General features: G+C 36.7%; 1 protein-coding gene across 1 annotated transcript in view; it reads right to left on the bottom strand.

The window, feature by feature from the left end:
• LOC127975942 (PDZ domain-containing protein 8) overlaps positions 1-18,699 on the bottom strand; it is a 30,539-nt gene extending 11,840 nt beyond the window's left edge. The window contains exons 1-3 of the mRNA XM_052580001.1: positions 17,655-18,699; positions 7,831-7,956; positions 6,228-6,330 (exon numbers count right to left, since the gene is read on the bottom strand). Coding sequence (XP_052435961.1) covers positions 6,228-6,330; positions 7,831-7,956; positions 17,655-18,541 — 1,116 coding nt within the window. The 5' untranslated portion in view covers positions 18,542-18,699. The remainder of the gene's footprint in view (positions 1-6,227; positions 6,331-7,830; positions 7,957-17,654) is intronic.
• Positions 18,700-19,107: the final 408 nt, after the last annotated feature.

Here is a 19,107-nt window from a genome sequence, read left to right as displayed (position 1 = left end):
GGACAAAATAGGGGGGAATAGGTAATGAAGTTGAAATCGGACAAAATATAGTAAGGAAATAAACTAAAGAAGAAAGGAAGGACACAAATGGGAAATAAGAAACCTGAACTTTTAGGAGTTAAGGAAAGTTTAAGAAAGGAAAATTAAAGGGGGGGGGGGGGGGGTGAAAAGCTCATTTTCACTCAATATCCTGTTAATCTTGAGTACCTATAGAGTAGTACTGCATCCTTCATAACTCCAAAAAGACTTCAGTTTTATTATATTTATAAGAGAAAGATAGTCTGTACTGTTCATCCACTGGTCCCTTAATGCTTTTTTTTTGGGGGGGGGGGGGGGGCTGTCTGCTGTGCTTTGGTGACATTTCGCTCTATCGCTCTGGTCAGTGAATGTCTCTGCTCTGCTCTACAGGAGCGTGCGCTCTTCTGGGAGAAGTGTCCTTAGCACCCATATAAGGAAATTCCGCTCCATCTTTTGGAACAAAAATACTCCTTCAAACGTACAACTTAATTTTTGCAACTTTGTCCATGTTTAGCATGGGAATCCAACTCTTTAACAGTATAAAAAACTCAGTATGCATGAAATAGCATTTCACCCCCACTTTAAGAATTAATGGAAAGTTGAGTTGAGGGAAGACAAATAAGGTAAAGGAATAAGTAAAGGAGTTGAAGAAAGGATGGAAAGAAAGAAAGCAAATACAGGAGGAAAAGTAAAAAAACGAAGGAAGAGGAAATGATATGGAAGATGAAACTAAGGAAAGAAGAGAAAGATAATGAAAAAAGAAAAATGGAAAAAGCAAGGAAGGAAATGAGCAAAGCCAATCAATGCAAAGAAAAAAGGTAGCTGTAAGTCTACATAAAATAACACTAGAGTCTCACAGTAGTCTCTGCAGCTCTCTCTTTCTCCAATCCTTTTATTTCCAGGAGAGGTGCCCGGCCAAGCAGAGAGCAGCAATAAACTGCATAAAAATGAGATTTAGCTGCAATATACTTCAGACTGCATCAAATTGTAACAGCACAGACAAAGAGCAGCTGCCTGTCAGACACCCCAGTACAAACAACAATTAACAAAAAAACACAGCAGCAGCTGACTGCAGGCAATACATACTTCACAACAGTTAAAGAGGTTTCTCCATACATCACCTCACAAAATGGATCTAATGGATTATGACAATTTATACCACTTTGCAAAATAATCCTGTCGTTAAGAAACAAATCTTTGCACCTGTCTTTGTCTCAAGAAATCCATTAAATTGACCTGTATAATACTGATTTATTAGAAATGATCTGGTGTGTTGTAACATTTCCGTTATCTGTTGCAACTTGCGTCATCTTTTGAATACATAACAGCTACACTGTTCGTGTTCACGTGCATCAAGTTTCCGCGACCAATCGGTGTTCAGCTTTTTCTGTTGTGGAGGGCGGAGCTGGGATTCATTTAGTGAAGGGGCTGGAATAACCAGCAACGAGTGTTAGCTTTGTGGCGCTGGTAATACACCCATCAGACGCTCCATCATGCACAAGGACGGCTGTCAAATTAGTTGGATGTTCGTCATTGGCACAGAGCAAAATCAATCAGAAATATAAATTAGAAAAAACAGCCTGGAAAAACCTAACGACATACCCTAAATAATATGACTTTCTTAGGCACAGATGAAAGAAGTGTCTAGCTTTGACTGTCCAGAAAAGAGCTATTTAAATGTAATGTATTAGATATATAAAATTGACACTAACACAGCATCATAGTGGCCTGAAAGCCAGTCCTCGCGGGGAACAGACTATGATAAGACAAGGTGCTGCGGATGAAACAGAGCCATTATGAGATATGTCTGTTTCTGAATAAACTAAGATGAATAGGACCTGAACTGGCATCCTGACAAAGCAGGTATACAAAGGGTTATTTGTCTTTGGTTTAAATAAGATTTAAATCTAGGTGGGCAAATGGAAACACACAAACATGGCAGCTGGATAACCCACACGTCACAAACTGAAGGCAAATTGAGTCTGTGCGTGTGTGTGTGTGTGCGTGCATGTCTAAGGGACATTCAACAGCAAACATCTGAAATGAGAACATCACAAAGACGTCATGGACATAACGGACGTAGCAGGACTTTAAATATAAAACACACTCAAATGAGCAAAATGCATGTCAATCAACCAAAAAAGATGAAGGAAAGGAAATGAAAGCCACTGATCAGGCAACGTGTTTTAAACAACGTCACGACTCTCTAAACAACGATGACGGAAACATCCCAATGACAGGACTAGCTTCCCATAACACACACTCACATATACATGCACACACAAATAGGCACAGCACACACACCCCCTTGCAGTGCTCCATGGTGTTATTTGGATTGTAAAGAACACACACAAACCATATTTGAAAAAACCATGACATAGCGTTATTCTCACAAAAATGTCTTACACTTTTATAATGCTTCTTGCAGCTGGAATAACTACAACAGAAAATATTGACTGATGAAAGAGCCACACAGAAATAAAGCTTTTTCCCTCTGTCCATGGGTCACTATGCTCGGGCGGACCGGATGAAGTCAGGTTGTTTAAAGAAATGATCCGTCAGGCATCAGAGCAGATGTGCAAATCTACGTCAACTCACTTCCTGCTGCTCTAGTGGAAAAGAGCTATGTCTGTTGGCCAATAAACTTTTGTGACTTTTCCAGAATTTCTCACTAATCATTTATGAATTATAGAGTTTTCACTCTCAATTTCTAGAAAATATTTTTACATGAAATATATATATATAAAAAAAATATATAATTATTATTATCATTTTGGAAATTTCTGAGCACAAACTCTATAAAATAATACTATCTATATCAATTTCTAATCTATATATCTGTATTTCTATCTGTCAATCTAGCATCTATCTAAATTAGCAATTGTGAATAATCTTAATTTTTTATATAAATGTAATTTTAATTATATATATATATATATATATATATATATATATATATATATATATATATATATATATATATATATGATACAAAATTTTTTACTAACCATATATTCATTTATTAAGAATCATTTTATAGCGTTCATATATATTTATATATTATATAGTTCATAGTTAATATAGTTCATATATAAAATATTTCACAGCTGATCTCACTTTACAAATGCAAAATATTAAACAATGTGCAAACTATGAAATAATATTTTATGTGCACGTAATATATAGTGTACTGTGTATATTTATTATGTATATAAATACACACATGCATGTATATATTTTAAAAAATATGTTAGTTTATATATTAAATACATTTATAATATAGATTATATAATTATATAAATATATAATGTATGCGTGTGTCTTTATATATAAATATACACAGTCCATACATATATAAACAAAAACTTATATTGGATGCGATTAATCACAATTATTCATTGCACAGCATTTGCCTCAAGGCATTTCAATACCACAGGAACCTTACATAGCATATGCATGTAAAAAAAAAAAAAAAGGGGTTTCTTTGCATGGGCATTTCTTAAAGTCTCTAACTTATCTATATGACCACGTACACTGAGGTTTGCTGGAAATGGGCATCGGCGGGCGAGCGACTGCAGGGCGGTGCAGGTCGATGGTGAGAGCGGCTGGAACGGCAGGAGATAAGAACAAATGAAAAGACCCCAGAGGCTCAGTATCACTTACTTATTACAGATAGCGGTGTTAGCCTCTCTGCACCAGAGGCATAAGCTAGGAAAACATGCTTTAACACTTCAGCGTTTAGATTGTGTTAAAAAACAATCCCCCAGCATGCACACAGACTAAATGGGTGTCACAAGTGCTACCATGCACATATTCTTTTGCGTACATACCATGGTTATACCCACGTTAACATCGTGTATATGAACCATTAATGCAATGGGCAGAGATCACATTAACAGCCCTGTTTTACAATGTAAAATTATTTTAGGATATGAGGAACGTAATATAGAGAGATGAAAAACACAAAGAAAGGAAAGAGATATCCAGTGGAGTGAGAGAGAAAGAGAAGGGTGGGAGAACATAAGAGAGAGGGAGAAAGAAAAACAATGACCTTTTCCAGATGATATCTGTACTAATCCTGCGTTTGAGTCCCTGCTGAGGTCTCTGAATCTGGGGGTCTGGGGGAAGCTGATAAACACGAGGTGAAACGCACAGAGGCCAGTGTGCATCTGCATCTCCGTGCACAGTTCTGTATTTCAAATAAACATGCCTGCATGTGTGCACATTCATAGGAGCATCTACGCAAACACACACTTAAAACATGCAAGCAGTCGGTTAAACACTGCATGTTCCTGCTGATGGGATTGTTTAATGTTACATAGGTGAACCCTTAAGTCAAGTCATCATGCATATAAACATGCTGTGTCAGTGCTGGTGCATGCCTGTTATAGTGATCCGATCTCTCGCTTTCTTTCTCTCTCTCTCTCTCTCTCACACACACACACACACACACAGGCTGGCTTTTTGTGTTTCTTAATTAAGTATAGAATCTACAGCCACACACAAAGAAAAATATTGTTGTTTCCGTACAGCTGTTCATTTCAGATGTATTATTGTACTTCTAAAAATCAGATGAAACAAAACAAAGAAGTGAGTAAATAAGTAAACAGCAAATAAATTAAATAATAATAAAAAATATGTTATTATACATACTGTACACTACCCTTCAAAGGGTTTTTATATTGAAATTAATACTTTTATTCAGCAAATACACATTATATGGATTAAATTACAAAACACACAGTATTTATGTTAAAAAGGAGTTCTAAAATGTATTCTAAATGAGTTCAAAGCTGTTTTTTATATTCATCAAAGAGTCCTGAAAGAAATATATCAGCGTTTCCAAAAATATTAAGCACCAAATCAGCATATTAGAATGATTTCTGAAGGATCATGAGACACTGAAAAATACAAATCAATTAATATAAATTCTAATAATATTTCACAATATTACAGGTCTGGTCAGTATTACCAAAATCTGATACCAAAATCATAGTTAAAGTAATTTTCTTATTTCAAAATAAGTAACTGTTATAGTCAATATAACAGTATTTATTACAATACAGTTATTTTTGTATAAATGTATTCAAACATTTATATTGCCATGTATTACCAGTTTTTTTGGTATATTATTTTCCAGTAAATTAAATACTTTACAAATGAACAGCGGTTCATCTATTTTTGATAATCTTCTTAATTAGCAGCTTGTTCAGACACAAACCTAAAGCTAATAATATTCATAACAAATGAATGAGACTGGCACCAGCGCACAAAAAGATCCACATTATGCAACGCCCACATTAAAAACAAAAGACTCAAAGATTAATAGTTAACAGATTACAAATCATATTGGATCAAATAGGCGATGTACAAACACCTGTTAGCGTACTGTACATCAGCTGAACTCTACATTAATTAAAGATGTGGCATCGCTTGGAAATGTAAACATCCTACTCTTTCTACTCCGGATGAGACGATGCTGCTGGATTTAACAGGAGATGAGAAACTAAATAAAATCACTATAATGAAGCAATTTAAGTTGACATTTTCTGACCGCTGTTATTGACTGCTTGGCAAAGTCGTAGTTAGGAGGTAGAAAAGGAAAAGGTTTTTGGCAAATATGAATTGGTTTCAATCAATAACAATTAGATGGTGTTTGTCCGTCCCCCAAAAGGAAGACAAACAGACATTTATAAGAGAGTGAAATAGACTACAGATTAATTATAGACACAAGCTATGGATAAGTAACAATAAATCAAACTGAACTAAAAACTAAAGCACAACCAATAATACTTTTTTTGTACAGAGTGTAAATATCTCCTCACAGAGAAGTACAAATAAGCAACACCAACTTCTACCAAAATGAACCTCACATGATTAACATTTACTTCCTGAATGTTGCCCCAGAATTGAAAACATATTTTCCAAAGTCATTTCAACCAGTACGGCTGTGCTTGCACATCATCTTCCATGTTTTACATGGACAAACACTAAAATGAGTAGCTCAGAATTATAGTTTAATTAAAGCTGGATATTTACTGGTTCATCTATCCATCTTTGACACTTGACCTGTGCCATAGACAACAGCGTGCATGCATGTCTGGTTGTGCATGTGTATTTATTAATGCATATCAAACATGCGTGTTTATGCATGTGTGCAGAGCCCTCAGGCAGAGACAAACGCATGCAGGAGGACATGTGATGTGTACCTCTTTAATGGAGCTGCGAGTTTTTTCCCGCCATTCGTCAGAACTTAGCTCTAAGGTGCAGTGAACATATGTCTCCCGTTCATACGAACCCAGGATAAACAACCTTCAGAGAAAACACAGAAGAAGAAAAAACAACAGTCATTTTTATTACTTTTTAAGTACCAGTATATTTGAGTACATTGAGTACACAATTACTGAATATGCGTTTGCACAAACGAATAATGCTGTGATCAAAAGAAATGAATAGAGCAAATTTAACTGAAACGTGATTAACAGGAGCGTTTATAAAGCTACTACTGCCATCTTCTGGCTAACGTATTTTAAAGCTAACAAACAGACACTTTTTCCAATAATAAATAAATCTAAATCTCGACAAATTTGTTACTAAGGCAGTGATGCCAATCTCCTGGAAGGCCTGTTTCCTGTTGAGCTCCAACCATAACTAAACAATCCTCAACAAGCAAAACCCAAACTGGCCCTCCAGAAGCATGAATGGTCACCCCGTTGTAAACGCTGATCAAGGTATAGTCCACTGTTGCCCCCTGGTGGTGGAAAAGCACAGCACAGTTGAGACATTAACTGACCACTGCAAACACACACTGGAAGGTTATTTACAAAACTCAAGATCCAGTGTGCCGACTACAAATTATGTGGCATGTGTGTGTTTATACACATCAGGGTTGAGTCGGGTATGTAATAGTCAAAGGCTCTGCATTATTAATAGAAAGCCCATAATAAACACTATTGAAGTCTGTTAATAATCTGACAAAGACACAATGGTGAGAAGAATACAGCTTTTGTTGCACTGTGTGTGTAAGTGTGTGTGTGTGTGTGTTCTCAAACACAACAGCTTGCAACCAGGCTATTTCAAATTTCATTGGATTGGAATGTTATGGCCGTCTGTGAGTTTTGTGTCCCAAAAGAATAAGAAAACTGAAACAGCAGTGAGTACTATCCTGAATAGACACCTATAATGATTTCAGACTCTTTATATAAATCTTTTTGTACTATATGTTTATATGTGCTACTAATTTGAAGAACTACATACGAGTAAAGAGAATTAAAGAAAACAAAAGGCAGGTGTAAATTCACTTCCCTACAAAATAGAGGCTAGCAATAATTTTTTTTTTTTTTAAGTGACTTTAATATGCCTGATCTGGGATGACACTGAAAACTGCACAAGAGACACAAGACAAGCTGTGCTTAAATATTCAACGGTGCAAGACCATTTCTCTCATTTTCTGGTTGTATTCCAATTGCCTTCATTTAATACTCACTTAAAGTGAGCACTTCAGTTTTTAAATACAGCAATAATTAGATAAAATGTATATTTAAATTTGTCTTAAAAACACAATATTTTGATGTTTTATTTTTTATATTATTTAGACAAAACAGCACAGAAAATTTATATATCGGCCATAACATAATCATCTGCTCACACTGGCCAGCATTTTAATGACAGTCCATTATTATTATTATGCCTATTGTTACCTAATCAAGAGCATTCACTAACCTCCAATGTTTAATTTGCCCAAAAATAAAAAAAAAAGACTGAAAGGCAAATGTAGATTGTGTGACACACAGCAACAGAAATCTGCCCTACCTGCTACATTCAACAAGTGTGACACGTAGACGCCCCTCCACCAATAGTGTGTCTCGGATGGAGATGTCCAGGTCACATGATGAGGCCAGCGGTGGCTGAACTTGGAAAGGAAAAAAGGGCTTGTACCTGTAGATCAAAAACAGACAAAATCATCAGACAACCAATAATCTGGCAGTAATAATCCGATTTCCTAAACAGAGTAATTTTGCATAAGACGCATCCATCTCATTTCCACAATGACTGAATGCAATCTATCACAGACACGTCAACTGGAAAACAGCTTTTTTGGTCTGAAAGGGAAACTACGACAAATGCATATGCTATAAGGTCAACCGCAAAAACAGTCCACACCTTTTCATCGAGGGTTTGTGCGGGTGCAAGCTGTTAGCAGTTCTGGCCCTGACGTCATTATTGGAAAACAGTAAGTGATGACTTGAATGTGAGGTCAACAGGAAACGTTTGCAAAGTCAACGGTCATTTTGGGTGTGTGTAAGCCATTCACTCTACCCTTACCGGAAAAACAAGCATTTCCGCCATTATGTGTGTGTGTTTTGTCCTTCCACACAAAGAGGAACTTGAGGGGCGACTTCAGTTAAATACTGCTGCAAGGATTTTTAGGCCCTTTCGAAATTATGCAAATCATCAGACAGGTAGACTTTCAGGCAAAACTAAAGGGAAAACTATGATCTTAAGATGTCAGTCTCCATCAAGGTGAAATGAAAGCGTATCCAAAAGTCAACAGGGAAAAACTCATCTGGAGCTTCCTCTTCTTCATTCACCTGCTCACTTGAGAGGCTTTTAAAGAGTTTCCCATATATTTATTTAGTCCAAATATATGAAGTTGTTTAGTATTGGGAGATTCTTCTTTCTCAAAGAGTTCTCTTAATTCAGCATTCTGGAGCGTGACTGATCACACTCTGTTTGTGCATAACTGTGTGGTGAGTATTTAAAACTAACAACATTTAGTAAGCATTGGTTTCAAAATGAAATAACCGTCCATGTGATAAAATGTGTCTATGTCGTGTCGGGTCATAAATGGCAGTGAACCAGACTGAATATGAGGAACTTTAATAACAGGGTGATTCCTCATGCAGAATGCAGCACTGATAGAGTTTAGCAACAATTCTCTGAGGAGAGAGCGGTTCTGTGCTATTTCTGGACTCTTTATTGCTAATAATAACCTGAGAGATTCATGTTCCTTAAACAGGAAGTGTCTTTCTCTCGCTCCATACACAAAGCTGTCCGATTTGCCCTTGTGAGGGACAAAATATTATAAACCCTCAGAAAAGTCTCAGAAATTGCTTCACTGGCCTTTTTCTGAAACTCCAGGAAGATTGTTTTTCTGCCTTGTCATCATAGAAATTGCCATGGACACAGGCTAAGGAAGGCCAAATTTTCAAAAACAATTTATGCATGACGCATAAAACCTTCACAAGTTGCTATTTCCCTGAAAAAAAAAAAAAGAAAGAAACGGAACAGAATCACATGCTTTCACAAAGGAAGTCAAAGTGAAATGAAACACTCCTCTAAAACCACGCAAACAGACAAAGGGCAATTTCATTTACTCCTCTAATGTAAACACTAATGAGTCTTTCAAAGCAAAAACCTGAGATTAAGACACGATTAAGTGGAGTCACATGGACATAATGCTTGGAGAATTACAATCAAAAACAATGTGCACTGTGCAAACAAAGTCTGCGTACAATACATGCATGTCTCAGCATTCAAAAGATCTTATCAATAATACCAGTGATATCTTTTATGCAAAAAATAAAAAATAACACTGAGACAGCGTTTGTGTGTCTGTGTTGCTTAGTTTTGTTAAATTTTGTCTCTTCATCACTTCTACTCATCTGTCCTCTCTATTCCAGCCATTTACACAACAGGAAATAGAGGAAACATTAAATAAACTGAGTTCTGAGTATAGCTCGACCCATTCCAGCAGGAGGCCATTTGAAAGACTACATTTTGAAAATGTTTCCTTAGTTTTGCTCTAAATTAGCCTGAAATGTATTTGTGACTATTGAGTTCTCTTATGAACTACATGAACCACTTAAAACTATGTCAAATGGGATTCTGTGACAAACTTGATCTTTCACCCTAGCCCTGTTAGCCCAGTTTACATCCATCTTAGATGATCCATTTACATGTGGACAGCTTTTGGTTGTTGGTTTTAGTAATTAAAAATAAAACTATTAAAACTTGTATTTGTTAAATGGAGCTGATAAAAAAAAGAAAGAAATGAAAATAAGAAAATTTGAAAGGTTGTCTTGCAACTAACTAAAATAAAAGCTTATGTTGAAGCACGAAAAAATAATAATAAAACAAATAAATAACTAAACTTAAAACTGAAACTGAAAATATAACAATTCAAGCTCATTCAAAATATTAATAAATGTGACTCTAGACCACAAAACGTTGGGGAATATTTTTTGCAATAGCCAAAAAAACATTGTATGGGTCAAAATGATAGATTTTATATGATAGATAGATAGAAGACAAAAATCATTGGGATTTTAAGTATAGATCATGTTGCATGAAGATATTTTGTAAATTTCCTACCGTAAATATATCAAAACTTAATTTTTGATTAGTAATATGCTTTGCTAATAATTCATTTGGACAACTTTAAAGGTGCTTTTCTCAGCATTTAGATTTTTTTTTGTTCCCTCAGATTCCAGATTTTCAAATAGTTGTATCTCGACCAAATATTGTCAGATCATAATAATCCATACATCAATGTAAATCTTATTTATTCAGCTTTCAGATGATGTATATATCTAAATGTTTGTGGTCCAGGGTCCTAAATACCATAATGTCATACAATCAAAATTAAAATAACAATGGTGTAAAAGGGGGCTAAAATGTTGTGTGACTCAAGTGGGCAGTTCAGTGATTCTGCTTCCTTCCTGTAGAGACACCTCATGATGCAAAGCTCTAGGAACAAGATCTGGTATGGGAACACTCTCACTGTGGCCCTTCCTCCCTCTCCATTTCCCAGCTGCTTAATTGCAGGACATGACTTCAGTTTGTTCCAGAGCACACACAGGGCATGGAGTGCAGCCCTATCACTTACCACCAACACCGTTACAGGAACATAGCCAGCCTGCAGCATTAAAAATACAACACTCGCTCACCTCACAGAAAAAGCTTGCAGTGCCTAGAGTCTGGACCTTGCAGTCTGAGCCAAAGTGAAAGCGGTTACAAGCACACACATACACAGCAGTAATTATCTCTCTGGCAATATACAGTTACTGCATGGATCCATTCGATATGGCCAAAAGAGTGCAATCATAAAGCATGACAAGTTTAAGCATAACTTTAATTACCCTAACATACTGTTAGACTGTCTTTGTATTTGTCAACAGACTGTTCTAAACAGTGAATAAAGCAGTCTCTGTGTGGTTCCTGGTGTTGTTATCTGAAGGAAATGAAAATAAAACCTGATAAAATAAAATAAAAAAATAAACCAACTACTTTTATTTTATTTTTTTTGTACAATAACGCACCCTTAAATAAAAATTATGTTATTATTTATTCTCATCTCATTCTGCATCTTCAAATTTGAGCTGTAACTGTCAGTTATTACATATTTAACAACCAGTGATGTTTTGTTGATGTCAAACTTGGTGTGTCATGTCTTGACACAGGATATGCATTGTTATTATTGTATTTTAAGCTATTATAGTATTTATTGATATTATGAATTAGCATTTATGTTTTAGACATTTAGCTTTATTTAGGTTTTTAAGTAATTTTAGTACTTCAGCTGAAACATTTCAACTTAAGGCAGTTGCCAAGGCAACACATTACAGAATTCTCATGAAATATTAATATTTTATTTGAGCTTCATTCCATTTTTTTATTTTTATTTTAAATCAACAGAAAATATCTGGTCTGTTGACTTTGAAAATAGTTGTACCACATGCCACATTTATGATACTTTTACTTGGTATAAAAGTTTGGTATTTATCTCACTATATAATTTCATTGTATAGAAGAGAGCCGCCTGATTTTTTTAAATATTTGTATATATTATGTGTTTCACAGAAGGACAAAAATATGTAGGTCTGAAATGAAACGAGGGCGAGTTTTTTGGTGAACTGTTCCTTTAAAACACTAAGTCATTCTGAGGAAACTTTTTGGCTCTCTTGCTATAGGAAATGTTAGGAGCACCGTTCTCTGTTTCTACAATAGCATCCCCTTTACTTTTCAATATATTATACAGAAGATATTCTTCAAGGGGATGAACTTCTCAGAGCTGAAATGAAGAACACTTAACCTGTATGGCAAAACACTTTGCTGTTTCAAGTACTTTCAAGGGCTTCCAGCAGAAGTGTGAGAATACTTGCGGTAAGCAGCTATCAACTGTGAAGGCCTTATCCCGCCTATCATCATCTATCTTGCTCTGCACTCTGCAAGTGTTAAGTGTAAGCAGTTAAAAAACATTTCCCATTTTAAGTCATTAATCAAATGGTGCAATAATTGCATTAGATTACAGATTTCAGATTTTAGCCATATCTTCAAAAACTTTCAGAAACCACAGGAAATTTCTTGGTTCACTACAAACACACATGCGCATTTGAAACAGGAACCGGCAAATACTCACACGCACACCGCAGTTAGATTATATAAGAATATGACTGTCATTTAACAATTTTTACAAGATGCATAATTAATTATAATGCATAATTAATGCAACTATTATATTTTTTGATAGACCGTGAAAGTAAATATCAGTAAATTAGAATTTAAAGTCAACATGCATGCTTTAATATGTAATAAAAACAGTATATAGGAGTTATACAGTAAGAGGTGAGTGTTGTAAAAGTTTATATAAGTCACACAAACACACCTGCTGTGTCTCTTACTGGGGATGTGCTGCTGACCGGATATCACCAGTACCTCTCTAAATAATCTCTCTTATTCACCACACCAGCCAGGTCACTGAGGACGAACCAAATCAGCTTTGCTTTTACATGCAGCAGGAAGAAACGTAGCCTATGACTTGGCCAATCGGGTGAAAGCGCTAGAAGCTTATCATGTGTGTAATTTGAACATTTTCACGAATGTGAAAAAATGTTTTACATTGTACTTGTTAGCACTCCAATGTAACCGCACAATGAGAATTTCACTTGATACCAGCCAAAAATTACAGATATAATTATTATCAGGAGAGGGCACTGAAGAACCAATTACACATTTGGTCATAAAATGCAATTTACATGAGGCCTGCACAATAAGAGTAGCATACTGACTTTTGGCAGTATAACTTATTTTTATTATTATTTATTTATTTTAACCTTTAGATTACCTTTCAAATACCCCCTTAATCTTGAAAAAAAAAACACTAACACACACACATATACATATATACATATATATATATATATATATATATATATATATATATATATATATAAATAAAACTTTAGTAAATCTCAAAACAAATGTTTATTTTTATATTGCACATTTGTGATACCTACATTTACTTGCAGTACTCAAAACGATTTTATTTAAAATAGCACAGGGTATTTATGACATGAATTTGTTTTTTGATTTTATTATCTGCATCAGTCAAAATTGTACATCTACAAATAAAAGAGCCTTAGTAAAGAGTACAAATCAGCAGCTAAATGCATTAATATCTCTTGATATGGTGCTTAGGAATGTTTGTATTTTCCCAGGAGTTTGTGTGATGTAATCAAATGAAAGTACTTAGAATACTGATCATTTTCTCGAGCCTCTGATGTTATATTCATAAAGAGAGCATGAGAAGGTGAAAATAAAGGGATTTCATCCCAGCTGAACTTTGGCCTGACTGTATTTGCTAATGTACACAGAAGCTCTTTCCCTGCAAGTTTACACTTTGAGATACAAGATTTAATCCCCTCAGTGGTCAGATGAAACATGGCTCAAATGATCAAAGAGGTGCATTTTGATGTCACAGTGCCATCTGGCTCGGGATATGTTACTATTTTTTCTTAATGTCTAGAGAGAGAAAGAGACAGAATATGCATATCGTGAGAGGGGGATGTAAAATAAGTATTTGTAAGTGCGTACAAATCGGAAGAGCACTTACATAAGTGGACTTTAGAGACATGGAGAGAAGGAAAGAAGAGAGAAAGAGGTATACATTTTCATCATGGTCAAGTTAATCACTGCTGATGATCTGAGACGGCCGCAATGCGCACTGCACAGTCACAGATGACGAATGTAGAACTGAGTCACTGATAGATCACTCAAGGATGTCCTTTTCAATGTGAGAAGGCACAGTTAACTAAGCAAAACCTTTATCTGCTGTTTGTCTTTTTCCTGATATTCCTGAAAATCAATAAATATATTTCAACTCTATACTATTTTATCTAAATAAATGAACACAATAAAGTCAGTCACTTTAAATGCCAGTAAATTTAGTCATTACAGCATTATATTACCATTAAATATCCAAACAAAAATGGCATATCACTTTAAGTCTAGGTTACTGGTTAATCATGACACATCAGTTCCTGTTTGCTCTGAATGTGCTCCACAGGAAGAAGCTGTAAGCTGACAGTTTCTCCAGCAAGGGGCATTTCAAAAGCCAAACTCCATCACCGTCACATGGATGGACGGACTGAAAGCAGTGTCTTTTTCTACTGAGAATGTGTTTCTCTAATGCCTCTGAGGAACTGGACCATTAAATCAGCAAAGTCAGGAAAATTTGTCCCGATCCTCGCTCAAGGGCATGCAGCTGATACGGGCCTCTCAGTAACTGTTTTGTACAGATCAACACTCCTGGGACTGTACTGACCAATCATACAGAGTCACTCCGTCTTTGAGAACAGAATGTGTCATTAAACACCTATCAATAACAGCTAGACACACAAACACACCAGACATGACATCACCTGGTGCAATCGTAGAACTTACGGGTTAATCATTAGAAAATCACAAAAACGTATTCTTACGCACACACAACATGCACCTGCAGTGCACCATACATCAAACATCTACAACAACTGAGACCATCATTCATAATTTATTTGTGATAACAGAACCAAAGGAGAAACCTTCTCAATTAGTTCCCTAATTAAAACATCCTGAGAAACAGTGATGCCTGAAGAACAAGCATGCATAAAACAAATGCACATTTCTGACTTTCAAGTTTTGCCCATCTGTGTCACGGAGCCCATCCCGGATGCACCAGATGACGTCATACTGTCTTGGGTTTTATAAACTACCCCCCCTCCTCCTCAGGTACAGAGAACAGGACTCCTGTCCTTACTGTTACACGTATTACTCAGCATTCAACAGTAAGCCATCGTGGGTTAATTCTGTTCTTTACACACACTGTATCTGACATATCTCCCAATATTGCAGACCGTTCATGACACAGCTACAGATAAAGATGACAATTTCACTTTTAACAGAGTAAAGACCTCCAGTCATCCTGCTTTTGAGGACGGTTAAGATCTACATTTGGACAAAAAAAGCTGGATACGCATAATAGGCTTACCTCTACACAATAACAGGTGTTTAATGAGGAAAGAACATTTCCCTGCATTAAAATGCCCTTTACATTGACTCACTGAATCAGTGCAAACTCAGCGTTTATGTAAAATGTGCAATGGTCTAAAAAAAAAGTCAAAAGCATTTTGCATTTTAGCAATTTGATAGAAAACATTTAACATTTTTACTTTAATTTTTACTAAAAAAGTCATTAATATGTTGAGTGTTACTAAAAAAAGATTTCTGAATGATCATGTGACACTGAAAACTGGAGTAATGGCTACTAAAAAGCTATGGCATCACAGGAAAAAATTACAATTTAGTATACATTCAAACAGAAAACAGCAGTATGACATTCCAAAAATTAAAACCCTTCCAAACGCACAAATTAGCAATCTAAAATACAGCAAATCTACTGATTTGTCATCCCATATTTATTTTCACAGTATATTAAAAAAACACTGTGCAATTCAAGTTTCTGGCAGTTTGGTCCACATACACACACACACACTTGTCCTGTTCTGAACACCTCCTCCGTCTGTGACACTTTCATCCCACACAGAGATGACCGAAACAAATTGTTGCCTGCCGCTTGTTTTGTCCCTGGGCCATGCTGTCTGCTTTTTAAACAAAGTTCCCACTCACACACTTGTTTAAAAGAGAATATTGTCAGCTCCTTAATGTCACCTCCCACGTGACAAATTAAACAGTAAGTACTTTTCATCTCAGCCCTAAAACAAACGCCGAGGCGGTAAAACATGACTAGTGCATGAGTGCTGTATCCATCCACACACACATAAAAAAAAAACACCAATGAAGTGATTTGGACATTTGGGAAGATGCCAATACTGAGAAAATGAGAGAGTGTCATTTAATGTCTCACATCATTAAGAAGTTCTTTCCCTTTGGGTAATGTAAAGGGTTTAGCTTCAGTAAGTTTGCTGCCGGCTGTGCTTTATACTGACACTAGAAGGCTTTAGTTCTGCAGCACAAGTCCTTATGGTGTATACCAGAGGGCACGGCATCAATGCCAGGATGCTGAATCCAAAGGACAGAGAGAAACGTTATGAAAAGAAGTCTCTGATGAAGCCTAAACTCACCGTACTAGTATATTGAGACACTCAAATCAATAGTTAAGTGCATGTGACGTTTAACAGAGAGAGCAGTGATCTAATTCACCACTCACAATCCCAGCTGTGAGGGGTCAAAGTTCAAATGCACCATTTGAACTGACGTGGATTCAATTCATCTCACTGTTTGTGCCTTCTACAGACACTACAATTAACTTAATGGATACAAATCACAGTGTGGTGCTCAATGCTGTGTTTGACTTTGTGATTTGCACATTATGTTCATTCTGATTGTACACAGACACAGTATGTCAACAAAAACCAAGCAAAAAAAGACCATCCTGTGCACCTGCTGACTTACAAAGACAATGCTAAACCTAAAGAATCTACAACACCTGAGAAATCCAGTCAAAGCACACACACTCGCTGAGATGTCTTAATGTTTATTCGCAGACAAACATTTTAAGTGTGCCAAGAATTGCTGAGTAATAGACAGCCGTGAGGTGTAGGAATCCTGCAAGCAATCAATCCACAGCTTGGTTGAATGACAGCTTAGTCACAGACCTTAGATTTTTCTGCTAAAAACAGGAAGTAACAAAACTCTCCGAGTTGTTTTCAATTTTAACGGTCAGGAATATGAGCACAGTACAGGAAATCATGATTGAATGGGGAAGATGGCCTCCATATGCAGTTTCACCCTGGGAAATGAAGCACACTTGCTGTTCTTTCGACACATGACTCTACCTATCAGCTCAGTTATTGCAGTACCACAATACTTCTGTTTGTTAACTTTTCACAACACCATTCAGACATGAACACACACTACTGGTTTCACAACCTCTTGAGACTCTTCATGTGCAGTCAAAGCAATGCTCAGATAATAACATGAGAGATATCTTATACAGACAATTACACTTTTCAACTCAACGGGTCTGATGATAATTGTCTCTTAATAAAATTATCCAACAACAGTAATTTACTTAATATGTTGTTTTAAAGGTCTTTCATTCTGCAGTGAGACTTTTTACTTTTTAACAAAACATTATTGGTATCAGCATAAAAACCAGGTCTAGATTAACACTGTTCATCATCACAGCTAAAGAATAACAATGCAGGGACTTAATTTTGGGATCATCTGTAATAATTTATCTACTAAAGACCTCTAGCTTTGACTGTTCTGCCAAAGCTGAGGACATTCACTTCAGACCTGAGAGCCCAGGTGAACTTCAGGCAAGGGACAGACATAAGACACTGAGATATTACCTTATTTTGTAGTTGGGTAAAGTGTGCTTCTTCTTGATAACTCTCTTGAGCTGATTGACTATGATGGAGGTGAGCTGGGGCAGAGGACGGCCCTCAAACTGAGACTTCACCTCGAAGTCTATGAGCGGGTCCTCCAGGAATGAGTAGGACCAGTGCGTGAAAGGCATGCGGGTGAACTGCAGCTTCAGGCGGCCTGCCACTCGGGTCATCTTCACAAACAGATAAGCCGATTTCCCGAATACCAAATCGACATCGATGGCCAGATGAAAGCCGCCGTTATATTCTAAGTCAACCTCGAAATTGAGCTCCTCTGGCATGTTGTCTTCAGTTAGAGCCACCGGCTTCATCAGTCTGGCAGTTTTGAAGACGGGCACCGAGTTGCCAAGAGAGAAGTCCCGCAGACTGAGCCCCTCCAGCAGACGCCCGGCGGTCTTGGTCTGGAGGAGCTCCTCAAACTCCACCTTGATCTTTTTGGTGATCCAGTGCCTGACGACTGGGGTGTCTCGGAGCTCGCGGAATAAGAACAGAAATATGGCATTGAGGAAATCGCATGTCTCTGCTTTGGAGGTGTGCTGAGGGTCGCTCAATGAAGGCGGTGGCGAGGACGGCTGTTGTTTGGGGCTGCTGCCGGGGACGGTGGTCTCTTGCTGCTTAGGAGAAGCGGCCTCTGGTTGTTTGGAGGCAGACGCTGTGGTGTCTGATTGTTGCTGCGTTGATTCGGGTTGTTGGTTGCTAAAGTAATCCTTCAGTGCTGGATCAGGAACTGTTTTGACATATTGAACTGTCCTAGCGATAGGCTCGGGGCTCCTCCGGTACAACAGTAAAAGCTGCAGAAAGAGCGTGACGATGGCCCCGGAGAAGAAAGAAATTAATATCAGGTATATCATTTTCGGATCCCCCGCTGCGGCGTGCGGGTTAAAGTGTACTCATGTTCCGCTGTCAACGCGATTAAACAAAAGCCAGTTCCACCTGGCCGCTCACAAAGCTGCCATATCATCTGCTCCTTTCCTGGGCTTCAGAAACTGACGCTGATTGGTGGAACGTAACATAGCGTCAACGCGCTAGAAGTCCTGCGTAATGACGACATCGCGACAAATAATGCATAAAAATGGTCACAAGAAACGTACTAGAACGTTGATTATTGATTATTATGCCGAATATTGATTATTCGTATGTATTTTATTATTATGACAATGAAACCATTGTTTTATTTATTTTTCCATAAAATAGCCTGTATGCAAAAATTATGTTTTGAACTGACAAATATCATAAAGATGGAACTAAATGTAGTCTTTTTTAACTTAATGGAAATTATGATATAATGCAAAGCCGTGAGAAAAAAAACATGCATTTATTAAATATGAAGTTCTGTACATTAAATCAAACAATGTGGTTCCAGATCATTTTTATTTAATAAATTATTTTCATTTTAGGCTATATTGATCATTTAAGT

The sequence above is a fragment of the Carassius gibelio genome, chromosome B17, assembly GCF_023724105.1.
Source record: "Carassius gibelio isolate Cgi1373 ecotype wild population from Czech Republic chromosome B17, carGib1.2-hapl.c, whole genome shotgun sequence".
NCBI classification, from domain to species: Eukaryota; Metazoa; Chordata; class Actinopteri; order Cypriniformes; family Cyprinidae; genus Carassius; species Carassius gibelio.
Note: the sequence above shows the minus strand (reverse complement) of the source record. Positions and strands in the feature narration are given on the sequence as shown.